The 12,315-nt window shown below is 41.4% G+C and overlaps 1 protein-coding gene across 3 annotated transcripts in view; it reads left to right on the top strand.

Moving 5' to 3' along the window:
- Window positions 1-12,315, top strand: part of edil3a (EGF-like repeats and discoidin I-like domains 3a) — a 269,201-nt gene that overhangs the window by 79,756 nt on the left and 177,130 nt on the right. For 2 of the 3 annotated variants that reach the window (XM_029677441.2, XM_029677443.2), the window contains one exon: window positions 5,577-5,609. In XM_029677441.2, coding sequence (XP_029533301.1) covers window positions 5,577-5,609 — 33 coding nt within the window. The remainder of the gene's footprint in view (window positions 1-5,576; window positions 5,610-12,315) is intronic. The other variant, XM_029677442.2, reaches the window with a different exon arrangement.

Here is a 12,315-nt window from a genome sequence, read left to right as displayed (position 1 = left end):
GCACCTTTGGGGGGGATACTGTCACGCCCTGACCATAGAGAGCCCTCGGGGCCTTTTGGGGGGGGGGGGGGGGTTCTATTATATTTCTATGTTGGTGTGTGTGTATGGTTCCCAATTGGAGGCTGCTGGGGATCATACTTAGTGTGTCCTTTTCCCTCCTGCGATGTGGGATATTGTTTTGTGTGAGTGCCTATGTGCGCTACGTATTTCATGATCGTTATGTCTTTGTTGTTTTGGAAGTCCCACTATCATTAAAATGTGGAACTTTACTCACGCTGCTTCTTGGTCCAATTATTCAAATGATGGTTGTCAAATTTCCAGCTACAATAGTCATTTACAACATTAACAATGTCTACACTGTATTTCTGATCAATTTCATATAATTTTAATGGACAAACAATTACTTTTCTTTCAAAAACAAGGACATTTCTACGTGACCCCAAACGTTTAAACAGTAGTGTATATACAGTGAAGGGAAGTAATTGATACACTGCCGATTTTGCAGGTTTTCCTAATTGCAAAGCATGTAGAGGTCTTATACTTATGTCATGCAATAAAATGCTAATTAATGACTTAATCATACAATGTGATTTTCTGGATTTTTGTTTTAGATTCCGTCTCTCACAGTTGAAGTGTACCTATGATAAAATTACAGACCTCTACATGCTTTGTAAATAGGAAAACCTGCAACATATCAAATACTTGTTCTCCCCACTGTACATATTCCTATTAATTGAACAAGTAAACTTTTAGTACAATAGGTGTGGTGTGTGTTTAGTGCAGATGTATTGGAGGAGCTATTTAATCTCACTCAATCCTACAAAGTTATCCTGTCCTCCGATGACCATGCTGAACTGGTCCTGCTGTTGGGCCCTGTGGAGTGGAGGTGGGCCAGGGGGGCTTCCTCTCTGGTCTGGTAGAGGTGGTGGTCTGGTGCGGGGTAGTAGTCTGGGCCCGGTCCAGCCTGGCTGAGCTGATGTAGGTGGTGATGCTCTGGTGGTGGGTGGGGCCTGTGGGGTATGCTGGGTCTGGTGGGGCATTGAGGGGGCCTGGGCCTCCTTGGTGGTGCAGTGTTCTGTTGGGGTCTCTGCGGGCGGATGGCCAGAGTAGTGGTTTACGGTGTGGTGCTGGGGTACACAGAGCCTGTGTACTAGGAGGGGTGTGTGTGTGTGTGGGGGGGGGGGGGGCAGTGAGCTTCTGTCTGTAGTATTTGTCCCCATTTGAGCCTCCTTGTTGACTGGGGGTAAAGGTTGGTCAGTTTGGGGGAGTTGTAGGTGAGGGTTGGTCAGTTGGGCTGTTCTCTGTGCTGCAGCACCCTCTTGATGACAGACAACTCATTTGCCATCTCCTTCTTTACCTGCACTAGCTCTCTCCTCATGGTGGCCTTTACCTCAAGCGCTGTGGGAAGGCTCTCTCTCAGCTCCTGGACAGAGTTCTTCAGCTGTGTCCTGTAATGGTTGATCTGGTCCTGTAGAAGTGCTGTGTCTGGTTTGGAGGTGGTGTAGCTTGGGTGCTGCTCAACAGGATAGACCTGTTGTGTGGGTCTGGGCCTGGGTTCCTGCTGTTGGAGTGACTGAGGTGATGGAAGAGGTCAGAGTGCTGTTCTTGTCCTTTTTGGTTTCCGTTATCTTTCCTAGGGTGAGGAAGTCCTGTACCAAAGAGCTGAGTGCAGCCTCACTGCCCTGGACCGTGACAGTGCCATTCTGGTACATGTTTCCCATCAGAAACCTATTTTTCTGGTCCTTTTCGTTGTATAGCTGAAATGCCTGGTCTGGTCTGTGTAAAATAACAGGTTTGTAACAGTCCATTTGTGTGAGCAGTCGGCAAACAAAGTTTCCGGGTTCTCCCTCAGAATTCTGTTTTTAAAATGGATTCTTCCCTTCTCTGATTTCTGCTGTAATTTCTTTTTTTAAAGGTAGGAAAGTCTCTCAGTCTCTGCTGCTGGTGCTGCTAGCTGCCTTAGTGACCATGTTGCTATGGTTACCACCAGTTAGAGCTGGACGTAAATTAGCTGACAAGTTTTATTTGGCTAGCTAGCACAATTAAGATTGGTCTTTTAACTCACTCCGTCAATCTTTTCCTCCTGTGTTGATCTTTAGTTTGATTACCTATATATTTTTTGATAATTTTATCTTGTTAATCTCACTCTTACCAACAAGAAAGCTATAACAAGTCAGGAGCTGTTATTCTGATCTCTCTCTCTCTCTCCTTACCCTTCCCATATGCTAATATTTCATTGGTATACAGTGTTTAAGATGAAAACGTGCACATAAAATTGTATGATAATTTGGGAGTCCTCTCCTTAGACAGGCCCCCAACTCCTGAGAAATACAGACATGCTCTACTTAGATTGCAATATAATGTTTACATCAATAACACCACAGAAAATGCATTCAATACACCCAGATTGGCCATCTGGCAATTCAGGCAAAGACCAGATAGGAAACACTTTTTAGTAGGCTGGTCTTTTCCGAAATTGACACACAAAAGAAATGTGTTTTATACAGTACCAGTCAAAAGTTTGGACATACCACTTCTTTATTTTCTACATAGTGCAATGGTAGTGAATACATCAAAACTATGAAATAACACATATGGAATAATGTAGTAACCAACAAATTGTTAAACAAATTAAAATATATTTTATTTTTTGGATGCGTCAAAGTAGCCACCCTTTGGACTCTTAGCATTCTCTTAACCAGCTTGGCTCAGCGCTAAAGATGTCACGACAGACCCTGGTTTGATTCCAGGCTGTATGACGGTCGGGAGTACAGTGCTGGGCTATTTAGCTGAAGAATCCCAGGGTTCAATTCAGTGAAAATAAAAATGTCATTGATTTATCAAGAACAGTCCCCATGCTTGTCTCAGAGCAGCGCAAAACAGTGCTAAAATAGTTGTAGACTATTACTTCAAATCCAATTGCTTCTAACTTCAATATGCTCTTGAAATAAATAAGACCTTCACCACTTTTAACAGCACATTAAACAAAACTAGTGAGACTCATGTTGCCTACGGTAAGCCTACAGTATATGACGTGAATCTCCTTCAATAATTACATACAGAGGATTGGAGGATATTTTTGTAATTCAGTGATTTTTATTCCTATTGTAATTTGTTATGTAAATAAATCAAATACATAAACACTAGGCTATTTAGCCAAAGTATCAAAATACAGAGAGGTGTTGGTAAAGGTATATTGTCCTTTTTCGGTTGTGCAAACCCACAGTTTCATCAGCTGTCTGGATGACTGGTCTCAGATGATCCCGCAGGTGACAAAGATAGATGTGGAGGTCATGGACTGGCATGGTTACACCTGGACTGCAGTTGTGAGGCCGGTTGGACGTACTGCCAAATTCTCCAAAACAATGTTGGAGATGGATTAAATGATCTAGCAACAGCTCTGGTGGATATTCCTGCAGTTAGCATGCCAATTGTACACTCCTTCAAAACTTGAGACATCTGTGGCATTGTGTTGCGTGACAAAACTGCCCATTTCAGTCTTTTATTGTCCCCAGCACAAGATGCCCATGTGTAATGATCATGCTGTTTAATCATTGTTTTGATATGCCACACCTGTCAGGTGGATGGATTATTTTGGCAAATAAGAAATACTCTAACAGGAATGTGAACTACTTCGTGGCTTTTGGTTTATATGGAACATTTCTGGGTTCTTTTATATTGAGCTTATGAAACCAACACTTCACACATTGCGTTTGTATTTTTGTTAAGTATATAATGAGCCTTTTGCTGATCAGCGGGCAATGGCCGGCCGGTCATGCAAACTCACATTCAAATGGGCACCGGCCATTGCGAGGGCATACAGTGGCTTGCGATAGTATTCACCCCCACTGGAATTTTTCCTATTTAGTTGCCTTACAGCCTGGAATTAAAATATATATTTTTGGAGGTATGTATCATTTGATTTAAACAGCATGCCTACCACTTTTAAGATGCAAAATATTTTTTCTTGTGAAACAAACAAATAAGACATAAAAACTGAAAACTTGAGCTTGCATAACTATTCACCCCCCCCCCCCCCCCCAATCAACAGTTTGTAGAGCCATATTTTGCAACAAATAGAGCTGCAAGTCTCTTGGGGTACGTCTCTATAAGCTTGGCACATCTAGCCACTGGGATTTTTGCCCATTCTTCAAGGCAAAACTGCTCCAGCTCCTTCAAGTTGGATGGGTTCTGCTGGTGTACAGCAATATTTAAGTCATACCACAGATTCTCAATTGGATTGGCATCTGGGCTTTGACTAGGCCATTCCAAGACATTAAAATATTTCCCCTTAAATTACCCGAGTGTTGCTTTAGCAGTATGCTTAGGGTCATTGTCCTGCTGGAAGGAGAACCTCTGTCCCAGTCAAATCTCTGGAAGACTGAAACAGGTTTCCCTCAAGAATTTCCCCGTATCCCTGCCATCCTTCATTCCTTCAATTCTGACCAGTTTCCCAGTCCCCGCCGATGAAAAACATCCCCACAACATCATGCTGTCACCACCATGCTTCACTGTGGGGATGGTGTTCTATGGATAATGAGAAGTGTTGGGTTTGCACCAGACATAGCGTTTTCCTTGATGGCCAAAAAGCTACATTTGAGTCTCGTCTGATCATATTACCTTCTTCCATATGTTTGGGGAGTGTCCCACATGCCTTTTGGCAAACATCAAATGTGTTTGCTTATTTTTTTCTTTAAACAATTGCTTTTTTCTGTCCACTCTTCCGTAAAGCCCAGCACTGTGGAGTGTACGGCTTAAAGTGGTCCAATCTCCGCTGTGGATCTTTGGAGATCCATCAGGGTTATCTTTGATCTCTTTGTTGCCTCTTTGATTAATGTCGTCCTTGCCTGGTCCGTAAGTTTTGGTGGGTAGCCCTCTCTTGGCAGGTTTGTTGTGGTGCCATATTCTTTACATTTTTTAATAATGGATTTAATGGTGCTCCATGGGATTTTCAAAGTTTTGTTTATTGTTTTTTATAACCCAACCCTGACCTGTACTTCTCCACAACTTTGTCCCTGACCTGTTTGAGAAGATCCTTGAGCTTCATGGTGCCGCTTGCTTGGTGGTGCCCCTTGCTTAGTGGTATTGCAGACTCTGGGGCCTTTCAGAACAGGTGTATATATACTGAGATCATGTCACACTTAGATTGCACACAGGTGGACTTTATTTAACTAATTATTTGACTTCTGAAGGTAATTGGTTGATCAAGATCTTATTTAGGGGCTTCATAGCAAAGGGGTTAAATACGTATGCAGGCACAGACAAGTAATTTTTTTCATTTCACTTCACCTATTTGGACTATTTTGTGTATGTCCATTACATGAAATCTAAATAAAATCCATTTAAATTACAGAATGTAATGCAACAAAATAGGAAAATCGCCAAGAGGGATGAATACTTTTGCAAGGCACTGTAACTGAGTGTTTGTCACTCATCCGATTGAGTTTATTGCAAATGCAAAACATTCAGTGTTCATGATTGAGTTATACCATTAAATCCTTTCTAATTACATCACAATTATATCTCTTTCTCTCCTTTCTCCCTTCCTCCCCTTTTCCCCTCCTCTATCTCTACAGCAGCAGATGGTGAGGAGGAGACGACTTCAGCAGGTGGGATATTTCTACACTTGGTATCTTGTGTTCCCCTCGTGTGTGTGTGTTCTACCTATCAGCAGTAAAATCCTATGACATGTCATGTATCCTTTCAACCACTTTCTTACTCTTTCAATCCCCCCCCCCCCCCACACACAGTGCAGTAACATCAACTCCCATTCAAGGTAATATATCATGTGGTGCAACAAGACACACACACAGAACCATGTAGATTTCAAGACCTTATCCCACCCTTCTCCTTCCTCATTGACAGCTGTGAATCCTGCTGCATTGATTGATTGATCATGCCTAGTCAGCACTCTTAGGTTGACTGATCTCCAATTGTCTTTCTTTTTTTGTTAAGTTCTCTTTTTACCCCATTTTTGCAAGCTTAGATCATCACTTTTAGTGCCTCTCTTTCTTTTCATTGAACCAATCAGAGACGTCTGCTGTTCTCCATTGCAACAGCAAATTTCACCTAACAAAAATCTAAACAAGTCAACAACATTTGATCACGCAAATATGAATGAAAGAATTCAACTCATGTTATCCTTTTTCTTAGTGAGTGATCTGTAATTGAGCCAAGGCGATAGTAGTGATTCTTCCATTAGATGTCCTCATCTATAAAAAAAAAGCCTCAATAGGCATTCTACACATTCTACACAAGTTCCTATCTTAGCTTAGCTCTGGTTAGTGTACTTCCATAAGCACTCTTCCCCAAGGAGCTGGCTAACGATATTTAATTCACTTACTATTAGCATACGGTGCACAGCAGGGTTAAGATCAGCATAGTGGATTATCATAAAAGCCCTCAGAAAGCATGTTTAGCAATCACATGCAATTTCCAGCTAACCTGAAAGTAAGGAGCGTCTCAGAATAAACTTTTTAGAAGCTCTGTATGAATTTCATGGAACAGTTTAACAAAAGGAAGGATAACTGAAATATTATTTGGCATTTTAGATGGAAAAGCAACATGAATATCACATGATCTTATGTGAAGTCATTTTTTTTCAATCGCTAACATGCATTGGTCAAAACTCTTCACACAATCAGCAAAACAGAAGTGTATGTGGACCAAATGGTGAATCATTTTTCATTGCTTTCACACAAAATGCATTCAATGACCACATTCTCTGAAATCCATGAACTCTTTTCTCATTCATACTCCACTACCTGCAAAACTATATACAAAAAATAAAGGGAACACTTAAACAACACAATGTAACACCAAGTCAATCACCCTTCTGTGAAATCAAACTGTCCACTTAGGAAGCAACACTGATTGACAATACATTTCACATGCTCTGTGCAAATGGAATAGACAGCAGGTGGAAATTATAGGCAATTAGCAAGACACCCCCAATAAAGGAGTGGTTCTGCAGGTGGGGACCACAGACCACTTCTCAGTTCCTATGCTTCCTGGCTGATGTTTTGGTCACTTTTGAATGCTGGCGGTGCTTTCACTCTAGTGGTAGCATGAGATGGAGTCTACAACCCACACAAGCGGCTCAGGTAGTGCAGCTCATCCAGGATGGTACATCAATGCGAGCTGTGGCAAGAAGGTTTGCTGTGTCTGTCAGCGTAGTGTCCAGAGCATGGAGGCTCTACCAGGAGACAGGCCAGTACATCAAGAGACGTGGAGGAGGCCGTAGGAGGGCAACAACCCAGCAGCAGGACCGCTACCTCCACCTTTGTGCTAGGAGGAGCACTGCAAGAGCCCTGCAAAATGACCTTCAGCAGGCCACAAATGTGCATGTGTCTGCTCAAACGGTCAGAAACAGACTGTATGAGGGCCCGATGTCCACAGGTGGGGGCTATGCTAACAGCCCAAAACCGTGCAGGATGTTTGGCATTTGCCAGAGAACACCAAGATCGGCAAATCCGCCACTGGCGCCCTGTGCTCTTCACAGATGGAAGCAGGTTCACAATTAGCACGTGACAGAGTCTGGAGACGCTGTGGAGAACGTTCTGCTGCCTGCAACATCCTCCAGCATGACCGGTTTGGCGGTGGGTCAGTCATGGTGTGGGGTGACATTTATTTGGGGGGGCCGCACAGCCATCCATGTCCTCGCCAGAGGTAGCCTGACTGCCATTAGGTACCGAGATGAGATCCTCAGACCCCTTGTGAGACCATATGCTGGTGCGGTTGGCCCTGAGTTTCTCCTAATGCAAGACAATGCTAGACCTCATGTGACTGGAGTGTGTCAGCAGTTCCTGCAAGAGGAAGGCATTGATGCTATGGACTGGCCCGCCCGTTCTCCAGACCTGAATTCAATTGAGCACATCTGGGACATCATGTCTCGCTCCATCCACCAACGCCACATTGCACCACAGACTGTCCAGGAGTTGGCGGATGCTTTAGTCCAGGTCTGGGAGGAGATCCCTCAGGAGACTATCCGGCACCTCATCAGGAGCATGCCCAGGCATTGTAGGGAGGTCATACAGGCACGTGGAGGCCACACACACTACTGAGCCTCATTTTGACTTGTTTTAAGGACATTACATCAAAGTTGGATCAGCCTGTAGTGTGGTTTTCCACTTTAATTTTGAGTGTGACTCCAAATCCAGACCTCCAAGGGTTGATACATTTGTAAAGACCTCCACGGGTTGTAAAGAGAAAAGTATTTAATAAGAATATTTAATTCATTCAGATCTAGGATGTGTTATTTTAGTGTTCCCTTTATTTTTTGAGCAATGTAGTTTGCAGCACATGTTTTCAAATGCTAACATACGGTTTACAAAACGTTTAAAAACACATACAAAACAGTGTGGGAAATGTCATGCATTTCTGCAATAACCAGATTGAAACATATAGAACAGTGGCCACAATTATTGGCCATGTTGTAAAGAGAGAGCGGTTTAAGGGTGCAACCAAATCTGCAGCGTTCAACAGTAGTACGAATTCTCCGGCAAAACAACAGGTGAGATGTGCATCCTTCAATTATAATTTAACTATTCATTACAGTACAATACAGTATGTTCACAGTTTTACATGTACTGACATTTTGAAATGTATTATTTTGTGATTTTCAGTAGGATCCAAAGGTTGCTCCCACAGGAGGGTGAGGCAGAATATTATCAGATGCCCAGGAAATTGCCATTGTTGACATGGTAATTGGCAACAATGCAATAAAACTGCGGGAAATTCGGGACAGAGTGCTGGCAGACGATATCACTTTTGTGAATGTGAATACAGTCAGCACAACGACAATTTCCAGAGTCCTAGAGAAACAAATAAGGATGAAGCAGTTGTACACTGTACCCTTTGAGAGAAACGGTGAATGTGTGAAAGAGCTCCGGTATCAATATGTCGAGGTACGATGTCTGTTCAATAACCAAACAGGATACATACACAGCTATGCATAATGTAAAGTACTATAAAACTGTGGATTTACTATATTTTAGAGACTAATGGAGAAGGAAGCCAGACAAACTGCATGCACGTTCATCTTTGTGGATGAAGCTGGATTCAATCAAGCAAAAACACGCCACAGGGGAAGAAATGTGATTGGACAAAGAGCAACCATGGATGTCCCATGCCAGAGAGGAGCTAACATCACAATGTGTGCAGCGCTGTCCAATGATGGTTTGCTGTTACACAAACCACTCATTGGCCCCCACAATACAGAGGCTCATTTATTTTCTGGATGACCTGCATCATTGACTTGTGCCATCGGAGGAGAGAGGGGCATGAAACTCCCCTACCTTTGTTGTTGTGTGAGATAATGTGGCATTCCACCACTCTGCTGCAGTCACACACTGGTTTGCTGCACATCCCAGGATGTCAGTACTATTCCTGCCTCCAAACTCCCCCTTCCTAAACCCCATAGAGGAGTTTTTCTCTGTGTGGAGGTGGAAGGTTTATGACCACCATCCACATGACCAGATGTCCTTACTGGATCCCATGAATGCAGGGTGTGGAGACACTTCTCCTGAAAACTGCCAGGGTTGGATTAGACATTCCAGAAGATACTTTCCAAGATGCATCGCCAGGGAAGACATAAGATGAGATGTTGATGAGAACTTGTGGCCAAATGCAGGAGAGAGGCAGAACTAGAACCCTCACTGTACTGTACAGTATATATATATATATATGATTATGTGATTATGCTATACATGTTGACTTTTTATAAAATTATTATTATTGCAGCCCTGGAGTTTCAGGAATTTGTTTTTTGTTTCAACTTTTTATTTTTCACAAGTAAATTATTATATATGCAAAGATATAGAAAAAAAGGCTTTGAAGCAAATTGGTGTTTTTCTGATTAATTCTTGCTACATATACTTTAGTACAGTCAATAAAGTGAAAAGGTGTTATTCTCATTCTACAATGAAATACTGATTTATGTAAAAAAAAAAATATATATATATATATATATCTATCTTCAAATAGAAAAGTTCATCATTTATGTAATATTCCCTGTTAGTGTTTTTTTAGGTCAGAGTTATGAGTGACAATGTATGCTTTCTGAGTGGGAGTTGTTGCCAGTGTTATGAGACATGTATGAAGTGTTTTGGTTTTGGAGGTGAGATTAACTGTTTGGCCAGGATGCATGTTGGTAATGCAAGACTGTGAAGAGTTTTGAAAAAGTTGCTTCAGTATTGACCGATGCTTGTTTGCAATTGAAAAAAAACTGTGTAATGTGATAACATATGACAAAATATAAAAGCAACATGTGATAACATGAAACTACACATGTGAAAACATTTGAGAATGTGAAAACATGATCTCATGTGAAATAAATGTGACATCAGGATGCACATTTTTTACATGTGATACCATGAAACTAACATAATACAATTTGAAAGGTTTTCACATGCAAAACTGCAAATGCAATTCCACATGTAAGAGTTAGGTTTTCACGTTAAAGTTTTTTGCATGTGAAAATGCACATCTGCAATTCACATGTGAGGTGAAAATGTTTTTTTCTCCTCACATGTGAAAAGGTTGTGTCAACACATGGTTTCACATGTGAACAACTGACCTCTCTTTTGTTTTTGCTTGTGAAAATATATCAGCTCAACATGTGAAAACAGCTATTTCACATTTGAAAATTAGATTTTCACACGTGAAACTACACATTGCACGTGTTTTTTTTTAAAGGAAAGTAATGACATGGTATGGGGGTTTTAAGGTAAGTGGTACAGTGCTCAGCGAAAATAGTGCAAACATATTTAATCAATATTATTACATTTGACATGAGATTTGAACTCACAGCCTCTAGATGTGGAATACACTGATCATTCTGCTGTGCCACAAAGTCTGTAGCATTCTCAGAAGTTCCCTGCAGATTCATTACCTTTAATACATCTCTGCACTTTGCAAAATAGTGCCATCTGCACTGTTATTTTAGTTTCAGCAATTTGTATAGTTGCCTAATGTTGGTGGGGCACATTATTCTGTTTTAATGTTACTCCTGAATCACTATGATAAATATAATAGTTGTTATTGAGTGTTTTTTTTTAACAAAGTTGATATTTACTTTGAAGTCCAAGGGTAGGAATACAGGTGTAATCAGTTATTGACACAGACATGGTGGTGTAGCAGGAAGCTCTGAATTCTGTGAACCAAGAGGTTGAAACATCAAATCCCAGGTGAGGACATATTCAATAATAAACACATACAATGTAATCAAGTGTGTCAAATACGTGAGTTGAAAAGACTGCATGAAGTTCCGGGGACATCCTGATGACTCATTTTTGTTTGCAGGGCATCACCTGTGACATCTCATGTGCAAACGATCCACGTGTGAAGTGTTACAAAACCACATGGTTTCACAAAGTGAAATCACGTGTTTTTTCGGTAAGGGTTGAGCGAGTTCAGTGTTATCTCGGTCGTTATTTTTTCTGGTTGTAATGGGACAACTTTGGGTATACAGGATAGATAGATGATCCTATGTATTGTTGGGGATACATTCCATTTCACTTATAGTCAGTTTTATTTGGAATTGTTCAATTGGAATGGAAATGAATTCCTGAATCCATGCATTTAGATGGATTTGACATATTCAACTGTGGCCAACACACTGCATTGCTGGCTCTATTAAAAAACAGCATTTATATATTCATGTTCTTGTCCTGTGTAAGTCTACTCAATCCCATCTCCTTCTTGACATGGTTACATTGATTTTCCTCTTTCTTGTTCAAGGATACGGTTTAACTTAATCTGGGACTGTTCATATTTCTGACATTGTTGTTTGATATTTTTTAGGGATAAAGCCTCTGTTTTTTTTCCATAGCAAAATAAATATTCTCCTTGTGGCATTTCATATCACAAGCTCTTTGAGTTTGCGAATGAAAAATTGTAAACAATATGTAAGACAAAACACATGTAGTATAGGGTGATGCCATTTCAGTTACTCCCTCATGCATACACAAACATGCACACAAGCAGGCAGACACACACTTCTCTGCTTAGTAGTCTCAACCTGGAATTTTTTGCAATGATGGCCTACCCTGGCAAATCCCTCCCCTAACCCGGACGACGCTGGGCCAATTGTGCGCTGCCCTATGGGACTCCCGATGACAGCCAGTTAAGATACAGCCCGGGATTGGAGCAGGGTCTGTATTGACACCTCTAGCACTGAGATGCAGTGCCTTAGACCACTGCGCCACTCGGGAGCCATGAGTAGATAATATAGTGCATTTGTAAAGTATTCAGACCCCTTGACTTTTTCCATATTTTTTTATCTACACACAATACCCCACAATGACAAAGCAAAAA

Source organism: Oncorhynchus nerka, linkage group LG13, assembly GCF_034236695.1.
Source record: "Oncorhynchus nerka isolate Pitt River linkage group LG13, Oner_Uvic_2.0, whole genome shotgun sequence".
Classification (NCBI taxonomy): Eukaryota; Metazoa; Chordata; class Actinopteri; order Salmoniformes; family Salmonidae; genus Oncorhynchus; species Oncorhynchus nerka.
The sequence above is the reverse complement of the archived record's forward strand: the minus strand, read 5'-3'. Positions and strand labels throughout refer to the sequence as shown.